Below are 20,367 nucleotides of genomic sequence, written 5' to 3' on the forward strand. Positions count from 1 at the left end.
GGTCAGAGAGCAAAAATCAGAGACAGGCAATGTTTAACAACACACACCGCAAGATTAGTGATCAAGCCAAGAAGTTAACAAGCAGTATTTTCAAATGAATTTGTAAACTAAATTGCATTTATGCAGAACTTAGCTTGTTGCATTCACTTCAAAGCAATGGCACTGAAATTCTCCCCTTTTAACAAATAAAGAACAAGATCTTTGTACTTACAAATAAAAGTTCAACATGTATTTCCTTACCTCGTGTTCCAAAAACAGAGCTTTCAGCTGTCCTTTGGACCAATAATCCATAGCATATGCTAGCACCTTCATAGAAATCATATTAATTCTGAGAAAGTTGCCAACAAATACCACTTTGTCAATGTTCTGTAAAATTGAAATTGAAAAACAGACCAGAAAAATTATATTCAGCTAAATTATTTGCCTCATTCAACATGTACCTCTGCCTCTACTATAAAGTTAAATGGGAATTTTGGGTCACATTTAAACTCTCCAGACTGAAAAGTCAAAAAATAATTACAATTACTGACTGCTAAGCAGAGATGTTGCAAGAGATGTTTAATTGTATATGGCTGCACTGAAGACATCTTTGCCCCCTGCGTGTTAAATGAAGCAACTTTCCAGAGATCATTATGATTATTAAATCCAGATGGAGAACCTCTGAAAAGTATCTGAGAAGGACTGCATTAGAGATGGGAAGAAGCATCTTTCATTACCTGTTATCTGGACTGCGGTTCCATTTTCAAAAAGCAAGTGAAATGTGGCTGACATAATACTGGATACGTATAGCATTCCTTTGTTTCAAAGCTCACTAGAACTCAGTTTTCATTCAGGAAATTAAGATTTTTGAATCATCAGCACTAAGCTGCCAGCAAGAAAGCCATGGGCTATCCTTTCCTGTACGTACATCACTGCAGTAAGCAATGGTTCTGTCTGGTCTTTAAACAATGCCCATAACAACTATTTCACCAAGCCCAGTTCTGCCTGTTATGCACAAAAACACACTTGCATTTTGCATTGGTGTACCATGATGTTTACCATACACTAGAACTGGTATAGAAGATTCAGTAGGAGGCCAAATCCTGGAGACAGAAGCTTTTTCAGGAATCCTGAAGTACCCTAGAAAAGGATCTTCAGGAGTCCTCTGTAGAAAATTACCAGAAAACCTTTGCACAGGGGCTAGAATTACCAAGGGTTACCTCTCTACACTCACACAGCTCTATAAAGCCCAACACTTGGCTCTGCAGCAATTCCTTTGCTACAGACCACAGTTCTATCGTGTCCAGCACTGTGCACGTGACATCCCACAGAGAACATTCTCACTGGAATACTCGGTGTTGGAGAGCGAGGTACCCAGATGCAGTAACTCATTTATCATTTGCCAATGACTGAGTTACATATCTGATTGCCCTCAACACCAATCAAACACATCAACACAAACTTTACTGAATTTATGACTGAAAATAAGAACATCTCAAATTTCAAAAGACTGCTACTGAACATAGCAAAGAGCACCTTGCATCCTTTGATAAGGCAGTTTTGTCTCTGAAGTAATTTCTGATAAAGGAGGGACAAACATGCAACTAATTAATTTCCTATAATGCAATACCACCAAACTGATTAGAATCTACATTTCAGTTTCACATTCATATTATTCTTTTCTGTATATAAACACAAAGCTATTGTTACCAGAAATTGAAACAAACAGTACCTAACACAGAGTATAAACATTTGTATCTGTAAAATTTGAATCTAAAAATACTAGTCATACCTACTAGAATGTATAATGGCCAGTCTTCGCGAGCGAAGATTTGGGAAAGGTCATTAACCCTTCCAGCCTGCGCAGTGGATTTTTAGGTGAGACACAGCGTGCGCTGAACTGAGCCCACCCTTTAGTCCTGAGGTTCATCAAGCAAAGCTTGGACAGTGGCAGTGAGGTCCCCAGGATGTAGGTTTGTTTAGAGTGACCTTCTCTTAGGTGGATTGCCTTCCACGGCTGATGAGCTCCACCTGCCCAGGGGGCCGGGAATCGAACCCGGGTCGCAGCGGTGAGAGTCAGGCACTCTAACCACTAGACCACCAGAATAGCAGACTGTATATCAACATGAAAATTTAATATCAATTTTATTTTCCAAAATTTCTTGACAAGATTAAAAACTGTATTAATGATATAAAGTTTCCTGGATTTTTTGAACTGACCTAAAAACCCAGCATTTTTCAGGAGTTGGAAAATGAAGAAATGCTACTTTTATCCCTTAAGGGAGTCTTGTCAATTTACTTTTAAATTGTGTCCACTGCTGAAGCTTTCAAAGCTGAAAGACAGAAGTCTTAAACTGATGAAGAGATGGTGATGACATGCTTACTTAAGCTAATCAAATTACAACATCCTAGAAAAGACATGCACTCTTGCACTCTGTGGGTCTCATTAAACTGTTCAAATACCCTGCAGTAGAAAGCTACAGTGTAGCTTCAATGTAGTGTATTCACATATTTGCCAATATAATTTAATAGGGAAATCTATATCAATAATGCAGTAAGAAACCCCACACATACTTTTGCAAGAAGGCTTGTTCAGATGCAACTTACATGTTCTGCTAATAAGAAAAGTATAAACCAGGGCATTGGTTTCCTTTATGCAGTTCTGCCGTGCCTAGGACAGACCACTTCAAATGATGTGTAGCCAAATGGTTCCAGACTATGGAATTTTTCTACCCCACTGCCAACTTTGCGCAAGCAAATCTGCTTTGAAGTTCTTCAGACAGAATATTTCATTTATTCCCCAGCCTCATTTTTTCCTGCACATATGCAAGTCATTTTCAACACAATATTAAAGCTGCAATCATTGGGAAAAACTTATCAAAACTCATGCTTCAGGGCATAAATTGATTCTGTCAACCTAAAAGTGAGCTTCACCATAACCCGAATCTAATACATACAAGCTCCATAAAAGAATGTCATATTCAACTGTTTTTAAGCTCTTATTTGGGGATTTCATTCATCAAGCTTGCTGTAAGTCAGCCACGTCTCCCAAAGGCATTTAGGTGTCTAGATTATTTAGCAGAATGATAGCATTAGGTTTTTTTCCCCAAGAGCAAACTATCTGAAGATTAGGTTACTTGCAATGATACTGCATGTCTGATTTTTCTTTTTAATAGTATGTAAAGCTACTAAAAGAAGTTTTCATTCTCTAAAACTACAAAATAATTTAGTTCATGTGTTGGATAAATTCTACTTTGACACTGTGAAATGAAGAATACTTAACACATCAATCCACATTCCTCCACAAAATTCTATGGATCATGTCCAGTTTTTAAGTAAGCCTGCCCACAAAACAAAGATGTTAGGAACTTTTTCATGATGATTCAGAAGCATTAGTTTCATTAGTAGCCTATTTCCTCCTCTGAAAGCATCGCATGTGGCTCCCTGCTGCAACTCTCCATGCTTTGATAGCCCTGTACAATGCTGCTTGAACTCCATGCCACAAGGCAACACTGTAAAGAAGCTGAAAGCAAAGAGAACACTGAAAGAGAATTATCTTGACTGAAAGAGTCGAATTGCCAAAAACACCCCCAAAAACACTCACACACACACACACATATATATGTCTGAAGCCACTTTTCACAATGAAAGAAGGTTATCAGTGGCATTTGATAGGGGCACACACTAAAACTTGTGCTGTTCAACATATTTTAAAAGTGGTCTAGAGAGCAATGAGCAACAAACATAACTAGCATACAAAGTTAGTCAAAAGAGAATAAAAAATTAACAGCATAGCAATGCTGAAGAGACTTACGCCCAATGACTAAAGAAAAAGTGGTAGATGAAGTTTAAATTAAAAAATAAAATTACACAAATGAAAGGGGGTAAAACAGAAACACTTGAGTATTCAGACAATGATAGGCTCCAAATTAGCTACTTTAAGACAAGACTGTGGAGGGACAGTGGATGGTTCCTTAAAATTGAGTTCCATGCTCACAAAAATGAAATATTAAAAGCTGTTAGTAAAGGAAGTCAGAACACAAAATTTATCAACATGCCATCACAAATTCATTGAGCAACAACACTCAATACCACATGAAGATCTGACCATTCAGTCCTAAAATTAGAACCATAAGAAGATTAAAAACACATAATGAAACAGTGAAAGCAAGAGATAGTGTCTTCCATAAGAAAGGAGATTAAGTATTAGGACCTTCTGTCTTGGAAAGAGCACAAGGGAGATGTGGCAAAAATTTATTAAAAAATAAAATCAAAACCCACGCCCACCAAAAGCACTAGTAATTATTTCCCATTTCTCGTAAAGCCAAAAGCTAGATGGGACTCCATAAAGTAAACAGATGGCAGTTTGGTACATTTCTTGGTTTTGTTTTATTGGGGTTTTTTTGGGCTCTGTGGATGTGCTGATGATTAAAAATATAAAAAAAGAAGCAATTCTTCTACTGACAGAGTGCTGTCCAGCTAAAAGACCTGTGCATTAAAAAATTATATAAATTCATTCAGAGCAGATAAAAGAGATTAGTTACCACATAATAGTAAAGGATGCAATGTGCAGATATAAACAAGGGTCTAAACGTTTGGTTTTGTGGTGGGGTTTTTGTGTGTGGGTTTGTTGGGTTTTTTTAACTGCTAGAAGTTGGAAAGGTGTATGAATGGAACAATCCATCCATATTTAGCATGCCTAAATAAAAAAATGTAACAAGCATCTGATAGGAGTCTGAGGCAGGATAATGCCTCAAGTGTATTTTTCTTCTTTCTGACCTAATGCAAAGGTTCCTATAACTATCAAAACATTTAACACAATACACAATTTGAACTTGCCATGCTATGCAAACAATCCAAGCAAAGCAGTACTCAAAATAAAATTTGTCATGGTATAATAAAACCTGTTAATAACTACAAGGTAGTTGAGAGTAATAATTTTTATTACAAAGGTGTTAATATCTATGTATTACAACTTGAAAGCAACTGAACAGCCCTAGGCTGAAGCTCAATGCTTCAAGGAGATCTTTACAGTTAACTTTTCTCCCCTCTTGCCTACCTTTGAAGCTCAAAGTACCTTTCACTTTGCATCAAAGCATACACATAACACATTAAATATATGCATATTTACCAAGGCCAGTTACACACCTACTATGCCAGCACTGTGTTGTTTCTAAATCTCACTGTGTTGTTTCTAAAGGTTTTAAGCTCGTGGTAAATAACTTACCTCATTCAGTGCACACATGCGAGCAATAGAACCTATGTTGTTGGTGATGGTGACCAAAGTAGCTCTGGCCAAGTCCTCTTTACTGATGGAATCTCTCTTTTCTTTACTCATCATATGACCAAAGCTGTGTGAGAAAGATATCTTTTAATATGAGATATTTAGGAGTGCTAAAAGCCCTTAAAATTTTGTAATTTAATAAGCTTGGCTTAGACTTGGTATCCATTGATTTGTGACAGATTTGAAATGTGAAAAGTGATCTCATTAGAAAGGTAGAACAATGAGTAAGGACACTTCTAAAATAATTGTAACTTAAATAGAAGGAAAATATGTCAAGCATTGCTTATACCCGTTTAAAAAAAAAAAAAAGAGTAAGAAGTGAGAGATCTAAGGACAAACCACGTGATACATCGAGTGACATAACCACATGGACTTAGTACATAGTCCAGGGATTATGCACTCAGTTTAGCATGCACAGGAAGTTTCCCAATGGACTCCTTAAAAACAGCTCAATTAGCACATACCTTGATGCTACAGCAGACCCCTGAAGGCCAAACCGCTCGTAGTCTCCTCCATAAATATCTTTCACCAGCTTATCCACATTGGTGCTGTCTCCTTTTGCGGCCATTTCTAGCGCTTCTTCAAACGTCTCGCAGCCAGTGAGCAGACAGCACAGGCCCAGGAACGTTCCTCCTCCAAGACTAGAAAAGCACAGTCCCTTCAGACCAGCAGCTTGAACCAGCTTTTACCACAGCTCTTCAGACCCCCACTTGCAACAAGGTCTATGGAGCTACCAACTGTGTCTTGTAACTCCCTTAAAGGAGTGAAGACAGATACTCTAAATTGAGTTGCTATTTAACTCAAGTGTCATGCAGTGTGGTTTTAACTGAACTACTGTTAAGTCTTTAATACTTAGATAGGAGAAATTATACTAAATAAAGGGTTAGCTAAGAATGAAGTTCAATCCAACACTACAGATACCACTTTGCTATTTGTAGCACTCTTAACAATTTTCCTTGTGCAAGAATAATTAGCCAGAAGAGCACTCAAATCAGTGATGAAAGAATAAACAGTGAACAAAGTTAAATATCTATACAGGGGCAGGCAGCCAAGACAGATCTAGCCAGTGGCAGGAAGCCACTGGTTGGTTCCTGTTCAAAGCAAGGCTAGTATCAGTCCTGAATGTTCCTTAGTATCTTGTAAAGGCTCAAGTACAGTATTTACTGACTATATAAATTCAGCAGGGAAGATTTAGCTGTGCATAACAGGTTGCCAACCCATTAAAATTCTACTTTGGATTCTTCAGTCTTAACAGACATGAACTTCAACTTACTAACCTCTACATCCTTCCTCATTCTTTCTTAGCCCCTGAGAAAGTTAGCTTATTGCACTGACTGCAGTCACACCAACTGGAGCCACTGTAAACAAGAGGATCAGTGAGACACCACGCTTGCACTTCATGAAAAAGCACAGGAGGTCAGATAGGAACACCATTTAGTCTGTGCTCTTGGACTATCGGGCTTTTTAGAACACATCTAGTAGCACTGTAATATACTCAGGGTCTGAACAATAGAAAGCTCTCCACATCAGCCACAAGACATCACTTATAACAAGTCAACAACCCACTGCAGTCACGTTTTTCCTTACACAGTGGAAAGGATCAGAAGCACATCTACAGATGACAAAACTATTGTGCTTGAAAAACAACCAGAACTGCAAGAAGACCAATACTTCTCTCATTCAACTTGTGTCCATCTGTACTGTATACAAAAAAATGGCTCATGGCTACCATTGTGACAAAGATATGCCTAGATAAGGCAACAGAAGACACATGTGCAGTCATGTGCAATATACAGGAGAAACCTTAATATGTACCATGCACTGAGGAACAGAATGCAGGTTTGGAAGGAACTATAGCGACTCCAAGAAGCTTCTTCAGTTGTTGTTTTGAAAGGTGATTTTTTTTTAGGTTTCTGTTTTGATGGTTTCTTTGCTTTTCTTTTTAGTATTACTAGATTATGAAAAATGAAGTATATCAGTTCAGTTTGCACGTATGAGAAAAAAGTTGGATCGAGTTATTGGTATTTTTGCTACATCTCTGGATGGACACATCTGTAACTAAAAGCTTTCCTAAAAGTTAGCACTGTTTCCAAATCTTCAGAGCAAACTTAACCATGCTTCAGGCTGGTTTTTTGACCTTAAAAACAAAATTTTGCATCCACTCTGCTGAACTCCTGAATTCCTAAGCAGAGCAGGCACATCTAAATCCCTTACTGAACATAGGACAGAGACCATTTCAACTCAGCTGTACCCTGTAAATCAGTTCAGACAGCACTAGCTGACTGAGGCTAAAATCACACTGAGGACAAAGTAACAATGAATTCTGACAATCAGATTCTAGTCTTTACACACTGGCATTCCTTAATTTACCAGTACAGTCCAAAGACAGGTGCAATCAGTAAGGAAACAAGGGATCTAGTGAGATTCCTGTGTCAAAATAAAGTCTACACAGTTTTCCTACATGCTGGGCATATCCTAACTACTAAGCCCTAACATATTTCATTGATCAGGCTGTTCCAGGGGATCAAAGCCGGGGAGAGAAGATTCATTTCCTGGGACAGCTTGATTTCGGTAATTCACAGCAGGAGATGGGAACTAGGTAAGAACACCAACAAGAGACTAAAGCAGATCTAAAGCTGAATGGATCAATGATTTCCCTTATGTAGACCCCACTCTGAAGGAATCCTGTGATGTTTTCAGCCTTGCTACTGGTTTTTAAAAGAAATGGAAAGACAAACACAATTTAGGGCTGCACCTACTGCTCACACTGTCTAGTTCTACCTGTTCAATTACTAAAGAGAAAAGAAAAGAGAATTAAAAGAAACAAAATTAAATTTACCTGGATCCTGTAACTCTCTTATAATTGTCCTTGGAATACACAGCTAGGATGCTGACCCCTGAGCCTATGTTAACCAGCAGCATAGGATATGGATTATCAAGGCAGTAAGGCTTTTTCTGGCACTGTTCAGGATCTGTGGGATTTTCAAAGTAATAGCACTCTGGTTGGCCATTGAAACCAACAGAATCAACAAAAAGGAGGCCCTGGATCAAACAGTCCAATTCATCCAGTTTGTGGAGCTGTAGGTCAGCAATCTGGAAGAGAAAAACAAGAAATGAATAAATAAACATTTCCTAGTATAATACAACACTAAGAAGGACAAAAGGCTCTGCTGAAGCACTTTGATCACTTTAATAGTAACACATTATCCTATTTAAACAGTACAAAGATCTAAGCATGAAGTCTGAAATAAAAGTTTGCTATCTGCCTGACAGCAGGTACCTCCCAGAGCAATGAAGTGCTATGCAGTAATGCCATTTAGTTCCTGTGCCTTTGAGACATTCTCTGCTCTGCAAGCAGGAAATATGTCTCCCCCTCAGTATTCTAGAGCAATAAATTTATTTCCCCTCATTGCCCAAGAGGAGCTGCAGCTTTTGGGGAGTATCTGACACATGCCTACACATCACCATTCCTCAGGATGCAAAGTACTTTAGCTCATCATCCAACTACATTTCCCATCAATTTAGTGAAATTTTCAGTAGAAGCTTTAAGATGTGCATGGTATGTTAATATGCATTAAATACACAGTGAATTATGTTTAAAAGATATGCATTTTTTTTTAGTATGTCACCAGTAATCTGAGAGTTATTTCTTTAAATTACCACAAGCACTTTAAAATGCTTAATGAAAAACAGGGTATTCACTATGTTTGGTGAAAAACATACAAAAAAACCCAAACAGAAAGATTGTCAGGCCCATGCCCCCAGCAAAATGTTCATAAATATAAAATGTTCATAAAAATACAGTTGTAACAGAAGACAGAAAATAAAAAAAAAAGCTTACAAAGGACTTTCCCTCTGAGATTTCAGGCACAAAAACTGTGCTTAAGCAGACATGTCTACTTGCCATAGCATTCTATTCACTAGAATTAGAAATCACATCCCTTTCTAAAGACAGAATACAGTGACAATCTGTAGAAAGTCTCCATTCCAGTTTTAGGTAGAGGAGAGGGAGCAAAAAAACCTGTAAATTTCCCCATTCAAATCTTGAGGTCATTTGCATCCTCACACATGCAAAGTCCATCTCACCTAACTCTACTTTCTAGCAAAAAAAGCGACAGTACTACAAACAATAGTTATGCAGTAGAGAGCTGGTTCTCAAACATTTGCATATTGCAGGATGTTTTTATAACAGCTAATGGAGAAGACTTAAATGGGTAACTATGTCCTATTTTTAACACTGGAAGCTATATTAAATCACTGTAAAGAGGAAAGATATTTTTATGGAACAGGCATGGCCAATAGGTTACATTCTTTGGAGCTATTTAAATCTCTCTCATGAAGTCTTTTCTCTACTTGTACATTGGTCCAGCTTGCCATAACTGAAAGCCAGCTCACTCTTTGGGTCTGCCTTTTTGTTCTACTTGCCAGTCCTCAAATCCTGGAACCATAGAAAAGAATTAAGACCAAAAAAACCAGCATTCTCCAAGACTCAATATAGATCCAGTTGTTCATAGGACAAAAGAGACAGGTGGATATAATTTCTTCTTTTTTCTGTATTTCCTCTGGTAAGTTTTGCAATCCCTTCATATTTTTTCTTTGTCAGCACATGGCTACGCAAATTACAATTACAGAAATACAGCATAAAAGACTTGAACTAGAAACTGTTATACAAAGACAAGTCATTAGCAGATTTATGGTCCCTACTTGTCAAAACCTCTGTTCTCCTGTAAGACAAATACCTGGCCACAAGCTGCTTTTGTATGATCCATGCTACGCTTTTACAAATAGGTAAGCACTAGTCAGAGGCCTTCCAAGACACAAACAAGCAATACAAATCCAATAGTAAAGCACTTCAGGCATCAGTGCAAAAACACAGATAAAATCCTTGATTCTACAAACTCTCCAGTCAGCCCACCAATTTTGTAAGAACAGAACAAAAGAAACTACTCAAATTCCTTCTCAAGCACTACACATAGAGGTTTTATTAGGTCCAGGTCTCCATGTATAAAAGACATACTAGAATTTGTTTTACTTTTTATAGCTCTGTGCTATATTTAACAGCTGATATACTGTAAGCAGAAAAGTTCTATTACTGCTTTCTTTCATGTATGATATTCATAGCAGAATGAAAAACTATTTCCCTGTGTTGTTGCAGCAGTCTGGTTTTAATTTCTGAAAAGAGCAAGACTGGCATCGGTATTCTATGTTGATTCACCTTCATTCAGAGAACCACAAGCTCTGCAGCCACCAGACACCCAAGGCTCCAAGCAGTTTGGTGAGCTACCACTGTTCTTGCTAAAGAGAAATTAGGGGAAAGTTGCAAGAAATGTAGTCACCCGATCTTGGACAATAAGCCATGATAGAGCCAGTGTCAGAATTCAGTCCCTTCCCATGCCTATAGAACTGCCTTTTTGCTATTTGTTCCTTTGCTCACAATATCTCAAAGCAGCAAAACTGCATTGCAAAATAGATGTGCCTGAAGCCACTGTAATTAATTTGCAAGTAGGCAAACATTTCTTCCTGCTGCCATCGCCTGACATACCACACACTACTTACCCTCAACTTTCAGCTGTACAAACTTCTTCTCCTTGCAGGAACCAAAGTTTAGGTATAAATATGCAAAAAGAAAACCAGAAGCTGCATACAGAAGCACATCTAATTGGATGTTTTTCCTACAATATTTACAAAATGCATTTGCAGGTATTTCCCAGCTCTTTATAATTCCTAATGTGAAGGCAGACAGCATAATGTTCAGCTTACTCTACTCTGCACTCCTGTAACTATATTCAGCACAGTGTCTCTATAGAAAAGTTATGTCAGAAAGTTGTGCTATGAGAGGAACAACTGCAGAGCAAAGTTGTATAGAGGACCCTGGAGGGAAAATTCATCATGGTTACAGGGAAATCATATGAACATTTTTTAAAAGAATAATTTTTCTGCATTATAGCCAGACTGTATTTTTTTTTTAAAATACTGGGGAATGGAACCAACCACTTCAGATCTCAAGAAACTCTCCAGGACCATCAAAATGAGGGTCTTAGGACTTCAGCCATGCTTACAAGCAGGTAAAAGTAGCCAACACTTCCTCCCATGACAGTTCACACTGTTACATAGTTCTGGTGAGCACAGGAAAGTCTGAACCTGGATACAGTTACAAATCCATTTGTCTCTTGAACTTTCAATTAGAAATATGACTATTTTTCCGGTAAGAAACTGTTAGGAACGTAACATCAATTTATTATCAATTTTAATTATCAATTACAACAGCCTCATTTACTATATCAATCTGGCTTTTATGTCTTCTGGGCATTGCTCCAGTTTTTATTTCTTAGAATAGCTTACGATCTAGCTTTTCCTTCCATCTCCCTCCCATTACCTCTCCTCCACTTTCATAAAGACATACTTTGCTTTCTTTATATTTTGATTATTTTCACTTCAGCCCCCAACCCTGCTTCTTTATGGAGCTGGGAAACAAACCACTCACATTCAAACAAGACAAAGTCTAATGCAAGCACATATCCAGCATTCACTGAGGCAGAAGACAAGACTCACTCTGTAATCAGCTCTGGGCAAAAAAAGCACTTGCCTGGAATCCTTTGCAGAGGTCTGCCCTCTTGCCCAGCTAGCTGTAGGGATCTCTCCCCTCTCTTGACAGGGAAGAGATGCACATTGTTTCTCCCCACTTCCTCTGAAGAGCTTCCTAGCTTCTTGTTGTGATAGTTACAGAAGGTGTCATGGTTACTTTACGCATTCTCTGGATGCCGCATTCAACTCCAGCCCAGTCTATACACACTACAGGCCAGCAGCTACGGCCTGAGCACAGCCTCCTCAAGCAAGAAGACTTTTGAGTGTCTTATGTTAACTTAAGTTACACAGCTTACTCATCCTACAACACAGGATGGTGAGTTTATTTGTTTTAAGATAAATACAATCTACAAGTCATCAGGCATTCGGTTCATACCGCAGTCAAGCCTTAGAATCAGCTAGTAACTGGCACAAGGAAATCACTATCCAACAGCCAAGCTCACTTTTAAAGCATTTTCGTTACAGATCATGGGGAAGGTCAAGGCCTGAGTTTGTGTTGGTAAGAGACTTCCTTCCTCTCCTGTCCCAAATGTTCTTGACTAAGTCACTGGGGTTCTTCTGGCCCACACCCTGCTCCCACTGAAATTAGCAGTAAAATTTCTTTCAAGACAAGTCAGGTTCTGCAGGTGTCTATTTAGGAAAGGATTACAAAGATCCCACCTTTGAGCCACTGCAATCAACACAATTTTTGCAATAGTGTGGGTTTTAGACAAAGGTCTGAATAGCTCTTTCTTCTCTCTCCCCCCCATATATCCTTTACATTGAGTTGCTTCACAAAACTGAGGGGCAGCTTAAGAATTTGTTCCTCATTACATTAACAGCAAACTTCTGGGCAAGTAATGTACGTGTGCTATCATGGAGGAGTCACAGAGCATGAAGAGATTCCTATCACAGATATACAAGCAAACAAGTCTAAGTACTCCTTACTTTTACAAAAGTGGTCATTTGAGTATTTATAGAATATGTGAAGTGACAGAACACGTTGGGGAAAGGAGGAAGGATTATCAGAATTAGGCATCAGATCCACCCATGCCTTAACACTGCTGTTACCTGAAAATAAAGACAGCCAGCCATAAAGACCAGTCATTCACAAAGGGAGCAAAAAAGAACAAAAAAACCCCAAAAAACCCCAAAACAAAATGAAAATCAAGAAAAAAAACCCTAAGCTGGAAATAGTCCTTTCGGTGAATACTTTCTGATGCTCTCTTCAATGAACATTAAGTATATTCATATGGTTGGTAAAATATTCCTGTGGCCTAGTTTAATGAATAGAGTTCGTTTTCCTACTTCTAAGGGAAGCATTCAGATGTTAAGAATGAATCACATGACTTGCCAAGCTACTGATCATTACTGCTGGCAATCACCAAGCAAACCACAGAGACTTCTTCAGGTCTCCTCCTATCCAGTGCTGCAGATCACACGAGGGAGGTCAAATAGCTAAACCTAGGTAGCTTTGTAGATTTAGTTGCCTTTTTATGGCACAGAAAACAGGCTTAAGGTAAACAGAAGATGCCTCACCATTTTATGTTATTTCTTAATACACAAAAGCAACAGAGATGTCTAGATCAAATCTATTCAACCTGTTTAGGGGTTCAGGATTAGACAATGGAACAGGCAAGTGACAACAGGGTGTTTACTTGTCTATTTTAAGGAGAAAAAGCTTCTGCAATCTTAGAAGGCTTCCTTCTTTGGGATTTGAATGCTGTTTTGCAAGATGTTGGAGCATCTGTCCTAAATCTATGCAATTCTAGAAGTCACATAAGCATTGAGAAATACAATGAAAGATAAATAACTTAAAAGCATATATATAGGGAAATAAAGGGCCAGAACAAAAGCACATTTGCTAGATCAAACCGTGAGTTTCCTAGCATTGAGCCAGATTTTTTAAATGAAAATAACAACATTCACAAACACACCTTAGTTTTTCCACATTGCTTCTAAGTAATAAACAGGAACATTTAAAGTCTCCTCCATATAAGGCATTATACAATACTGAATCCTGCAACAGCCAGATTTAGACTTGGCACATATTCTCTACTTCTACAGGTGCATTAGTGATCAAATATTTGAAACAGACATTTCAGTGCTGCAGCAGTCCTGAAGCTGTTGTCCAGTGTCAATTCACAGTCAGCAGAACACACTGAGATAGCCAGCTGCTGTTACAATGGCTAATGAAGTGTGACAATTCAAGTGCCAGTACCCAGAACACCCAGGCCTTTGAGAGAGATTAAGAAAGCAAACCTTCATGTAATGGATAGTATTTTTCTTCTGTAATTCTCCATGGATATTGAAGTTTGAGCCAAGAAACATTTGCTGTAAAGGAAGGTGTGGAACTGGATAGCTGGAAGAGGTGTCCAAAGCACTCACTTAAGTGTGAGTGTACTTCACTGATTGCATTATGCAACAAAACTCCCCAGCCAGCCTTTATAGGGTTTTTCTTAAACTACCTGCAACTGTTTTAGCACACTGAATGTTAACCAACCCTGCAGAGACGTGGGATTTCATGCTGAAGTCCACCAGTCATTTGCTATGTGATTCTTGTATATTTGCTCAACAGATAGAAAAACAGCCTGAACTTCAACTATGGTTCCAGTGCTGGATCAACCACACTGCAGCTGAGACAAGACTGGTCCCTCAGTGTAAATTGCATATTTATGGCAGATGCAGCCAAAGCTACAGAGAGAAATGCTTAGCTGTAATAGCTACCAGGTAACTTCCAGTTCAGTTCTACAGCTGTGGGAGTGAGGGACACAAAATTCCTTACAAAGTAAGCAACTGTACCTGCTATTACATGATGTAGACTCCCAGAACTGAAATCAAAAGCTAGCTGGTACTGTCATGCTTCCATACCTTGTTTCTCCCCCATGTTCCACCAAGACTCTTTACTCTGCTTGAATGTTAATACAAAGGGAAGTGAACCTGAATCAAATTTCCAGTCAGTATGGCTTCATTTCTTTTCCAATAGATAATCAGTTTGCAGGTGCCTGTATAGTGTCAAGGCTTCTGTGTTGTCATAACATACCCTCAGGTTGATTATGAAGCATTTGATCATCACAGATGTACTCTAAAAAACCCCACATTTACTAAATACATCCTGCACAGTATTACTTCGGTAGAATACCCTCTCCTCCTCTCTCCATGTTCTCAGCAATGCCACCAATTAACAAATGTGAATTAATTCTGTTAATCTTAACCAGTTAGGATGGACAAAAAGAAAATGTTATTCTCCCTGCAAATTTTAATAGAAGGGCTCCCATGATGCTTTTCCAAAGTACTTCCCCCTGATCCCATATGAACTGTTCACTTACCGTTCTAAAGTCCTCCTCAAACTTGTAAGCTCCACCTCCTGTGGCACAGAGCGTAGTGTGCAAACTGGAGAAGTTCTTTTCGCTACCCATCTGTATGAACCTGTGCATGGCACAGCTGGGAAAGCGGATGAAGTGCAGGTTTCCTTTGCGTCCACACATAGTCAAATTTTTCAGTTCAAGATGGACATCGCGAATGCCAGTTTTACCATAGGCTGTATTAGAGGTCAAGTATTTCCTAATGCTTTTCAGGTTTTCCACCTCCTCCTGTTCCTCCTCTGCAGTAATGTCCTTAGGTTCAAAGTAGACCAGTTTAACCAATGTTCCACCGATATCCATTCCAAACCATGGGAACGCTAAGAACAAAGGGGATGGGGAGGAAGAAAGAGAAAGTCACTATAAATACACAGGCTAGCCATATCACTGAAATCATTTGCTGAATGACAATTCACTGCAGTCACAGTACCAGCATCTGCTCCTGAAAGCTGGGGGTCATTTCCAAATGTCCATTTCACATTTATTGAACACCTAAGTTAAAGCTTCATAAAGTCTCAGCTGAGAAAATGAATAAAGAAAATCTCAAAATATTATTCTGCGGAGAAGCAGGATTTAATAAAATGAAAACATTTTTTTCCCAGGAAATCATTTTACTCTTCAGTCAGCACCTCTTGACAAAGCACATTTACTGCGTTTCACCCAATCGGCACCAATGGGGAAAATGAAATGAAATTGCATTTCACCCAATTGGCACCAATTCTACCAATACACTAAGGGGGAGGAGGAACAAACAACCAAACAGAAGAAAAACATTTCTCAAATCATATTCCCACTGTGTAACATCTACAGTTGCCTTTCCAAGCCCAGTCAGAATTTCCAGTCACAAAGCTCTGTCTGAAGAGCAGCAATACAGAACTCTCATTATGCTGGAAGCCTCCAGACTTCAACCCACCAGAACCAGCAGCTCTGTTGGAACTGCACCCCTGGTATATAGTAGCCAAAAGTGAGCTCGCTTATGTTCAATATCTACCATTGGCAGACCCGTCTTTTGACCATAGACTGATTCCCTTTGCTGGTATATGTGTTAGTCTATCATACAACCATAAGAGAAATGCCACTATTTGCTTCTCAGCATACATATATTTGCCCCAGCTGGCCTAGGTCCACCAAAACCTTTGTTCTGTTAATAGCAAGAGAAAATGACTATGGAAAACATGCAGACAGAAGATTCTAACTGAATCAGGTTAGTCTGCATGCTCCACTTATATATGCATGCATACATTTTAAATTGTAAGCCAGGTAACTTTATGAAGCAATAAAAAGTGAGAATACAAAATCTATACACAGGCAGTGCAGAAGGAGGCAGCAAGCAATGTTTCTTAGAAAAAATAAATTAAAAGCACTGAGTATATGGCTAACATCTAAGATACACTTCTAAAATAGCAGTTACACAGTCACCTCCCTGCTTTTAGAGAGAATCAAGTAGACTTGCTAGAAACGTGATTCTATCAACTAAGGCATCCCAGCTTATTGCTGATGCAAACTTGAAACCATGTGCATAACTGATTTTTCTGCCAGTGAACCTAAAAGCAAACAACTTGGAGCAAAGATATTAATAAGTATAGGAGGTACTGATCACACTGTCCTTCCTCATGTAATCACAGATCACTATTAAATTACTCAGCATCAGACTGAAAGAACCTTAGAGTCTTTTTTTTCTTACCACAAGGGTCTCAGCATCATTCTTGTCTGGTTGAGTAATTCGAAAGTCACAATTTTTAACACACCCTCCCTGCTCAAAGTCACATTTTTTAACACACCCTCCCTGCTCAAACCAATCCTTGAATGTCAGATGTTTAAAACAGTTATTTCACTCCATTGCTGTACGCCAAATAATTGAATCATCAGTTTCTGCCGCACTTTCCCTAAGGACAAGCCAGGCTAATGCACAAGCAGTGAAGTAGCTTGCTTACAGTTCAGTTTTTCTAAGAGCACCTAAGAGCATCTGTTGTAAGGTCTAATTTTTTTTTCCATGGCGTACAAGCTGCAAGACACTGAAATTAAGTCTAATTTGCAGTTTGGGAAGATACATCATCTTATGCAGATACATTTCCCTGAAATGGGAAGAATTCAAAACAAGTGTTTTTAAAACAGGCTTTATTTTAAAGAGGAAAAATATGATACCATAGACTAACCTGTAAGTCAAACACTTTGGAAGCACAAGGTAAATATTTATGCAAAAGCTGTCTGGTCCACACTGCACAACATTCTAATGCAGTGGAGCTCAGGACGCCAATCCCATTGCGATTTACACAAATCTTTATTTAAGTGACTGAGAACTTTAATTACCTGTCCCACTGGAACAGTAAGGCTCCTCCTCAGATATATCTTAACTAGGCAAGCAGGAAGCTTAATTTTAAAAGCAGCATGGTTGGACTATGGGATACAGAATCAGCCTGTAGCTAAGTGTAAGCCAACTTCCGATATTTTTCATTAAGGGGATAAAATTTGCAACACTCTACCCTGCACCAACAGTTGCTTTAAAGCTGTAGTGTAGCTTTCATCTGTAAGAGAGGGAAAAAGCATTCCATCTTCCTATTCAAACACAAGACCAGCAATAAAAGTGTGAAGTACTAACAGCTGAGAGTTATTCATGAATGACTGCCAAGACATTTAATTTCATATCTTAAGATTTTGAGGAGTTGTAACTAAATCATTCACAAAGAATTAAGTACTGTAGAAAATAACTATGAAGTTATTTCAAGTCTGTATAATTCTTGGGATAGCAACATACAATGCTTGCATTTAGAAAGCAAGCAGAAATACTAGGACACTTTTTTTTTTAGCTTATTTTCTCTAGGAATCTAAGTTCCTTTCATTTTATTTGTTGTGAGCCAAATGGAGAGCTGCAGAAAGAAAGGAACTTTGCTTTCAGAACAGCGGCAGTTTTCTTCAGCATAAATAAAGAGCCCAAGATCAGTCAGCAAAAACAGGTATTTCAGTTATGCAGAACAGCACCTTAATTTTCTTCACAGCTTTTAGCACCAACTATCTGTTGGAATCACTTGCAATAAAAACAACAACTACCTTGATTGGTTGACCAATTAGGAAAAAAACCAAGTCTCAAGGTTCCTGAAATTCACTCTGAAATTCACATAACTTCTGTACAACTGGAGTGACAGTAAACACACTTCTGTATTCCAGTCATTATTTTAAAAAAATATTCATTGTATCTTTCATTACTATCAATATGTTCCAAAACTGAAACACCATCAGTTCTTTTCAGTATCCAGATAATTCATCTCAACTGGTACCTATACACTTCAACTTTCCTAACGCCAGTGAATGAGGTGCTCATGGGAATGTGCAGGCAGACTGGAAGGCGCTCCTGGGCTTTGCTGCCTCTCTGAATACATGGAATAAGATGATTTAGAGGCCATCAAAATTATCAGAGCTCCCAGTACTACAACCAGGGGGTATCAAAGAATGAAAAGTATAGATAAGGTCTCCACAGACTTGAAGGAAAATGGGAGAAAAATTGTGGAGGTGGTTTTTTATTGGTTTTGCTTGTTTGGGTTTTTTATTGGCTTGCTTTAAACTGAAAGTCCAGCATTTCATTGATAACCTGAATAAATATCCAGTTTCTTGAATTATAAAAAGCCAGGAAAGCAAGGAGGGGAAAGTAAAATCCATCATACACACATCTTAGGCTGACTGCAGTTAGTCAAAATTGTATGATTTACTATGAGCAATGAAGACACTGGATATGTTGCAGAAATGCTTTCACAATCTAAAAAATTGCACTTTTTAACTAAAGTTGTCTGATGAGGCTCATGAGCTGATTTTTCTCTGTTCAGGAGTAGGTATGCAACATACCTATAGGATCAATAGAAGTTATTACTGTGGCAAAACCAGAACTGTTCGACTGTATTGCTACATAGCAGTAAGTCATAAAAAATAACGCCATAAAATCTACTTCTAGGTCCCAGCATCAACATGTTTTCTTAAAAGACTACCATAAATCAAAGACTCAGCTTGTCTTCTTAAGAAAATGAATTCTCTTTATGTTAATAAACTGTAGGTAAGTGATAACTACTTACTGGTTTGTTACCTTGAGATAAAAATCTGTACTAGTCCAAAATATAGCTAAGAAGCATGTGACAATGCAAACAGAAGGTATCTACAGCATTGCATAACTAGGTAATCTGATGCACACCAACAGCTGTGCTATCTGGGGCAAAGGTTCACTCATGAGAAATTCCATGACACATTTTACCTAGTTTCTGCATCAACTCGCAAGAGTATGAACCTATCAGGCTATTTCTACAAGGCATTACTACATTCAGATTTCAACACACTGGATTTTTAAAAATCTTACCATTAGCTTACAATATAAGGATATAAGGAGGGCACGTGGAAGGTAAATATCAAATCACAACATTCTCATCATAGACAAGAGCTCAGGGGAAGCAAGAATCAAAGGGAACTCCTCGGTCATCAAGTAACATTTACCCCCATTAAGAGGATAACCAAGGGTAATCCTTTTCATACATTTAAACAACTACCACACAAGGTTAGCTGAATCTTTTTACTCCTCAACTCTTAGAAAGAGGTTGTGCCTGCATCCTTCTCGTTAGAACTTTCTTCTTTCTACCTGGGCCCTAGATTTATTCATGACCAACCTGCAGCAGTTTCTTCTTTGGCCAAAACTGTTTCAGCTGGTATATCTCTCTTATAAGACCTGTATTTCCTCAAATAAGGGACAGTATCTCTATTTTTTTAATCAGTAATTTGAATGGGGGTATCAATACTCTGATATCTTAGTCATAGATAGATTAGATATCTTAGGTTCAGCTGCTTTTCTTTCTGAGCACACCTATGTTGAAATCCTATTACTTCATTTACATTTAATTTGCATTGCTTGACATTGATGGTCTAAGAACTTTTTTAATTGGATCTGGAAGAGGTGAGAGAGCCAAGAACAGTAACAGGGAAAAAAAATCAAGAGACACACATAAAATGGCATAGTATTCTCACAGCTTCTGAAAGCTGATTTTTATTAAAAACAGAAACTGATAATAGTTTACATATCTTTTTCAATTACTTCCTGCTTTAAAAACACATAAAATGGAAGATTTTTTAAATTTTGAACAAAAATAGAATATGTAGTTCAAAAAATTAATTATATCTGCTTAGTAATGGAAGTTTCTTCAAACC

The 20,367-nt window shown here is 38.2% G+C and overlaps 1 protein-coding gene across 12 annotated transcripts in view; it reads right to left on the reverse strand.

Annotated features, from left to right (window-relative positions):
- Window positions 1–20,367, reverse strand: part of PANK1 (pantothenate kinase 1) — a 45,468-nt gene that overhangs the window by 1,889 nt on the left and 23,212 nt on the right. For all 12 annotated transcript variants that reach the window (XM_039380264.1, XM_039380263.1, XM_039380262.1 and 9 more), the window contains 5 exons: window positions 15,157–15,509; window positions 8,103–8,356; window positions 5,728–5,904; window positions 5,207–5,330; window positions 241–366 (listed from right to left, as the gene is read on the reverse strand). In XM_039380264.1, the coding sequence (XP_039236198.1) occupies window positions 241–366; window positions 5,207–5,330; window positions 5,728–5,904; window positions 8,103–8,356; window positions 15,157–15,509 (1,034 nt within the window). The remainder of the gene's footprint in view (window positions 1–240; window positions 367–5,206; window positions 5,331–5,727; window positions 5,905–8,102; window positions 8,357–15,156; window positions 15,510–20,367) is intronic.

Source organism: Pipra filicauda, unplaced genomic scaffold (genome assembly GCF_003945595.2).
Source record: "Pipra filicauda isolate LSUMZ 115617 unplaced genomic scaffold, ASM394559v2 scaffold190_size1978887_pilon, whole genome shotgun sequence".
NCBI lineage: Eukaryota > Metazoa > Chordata > Aves > Passeriformes > Pipridae > Pipra > Pipra filicauda.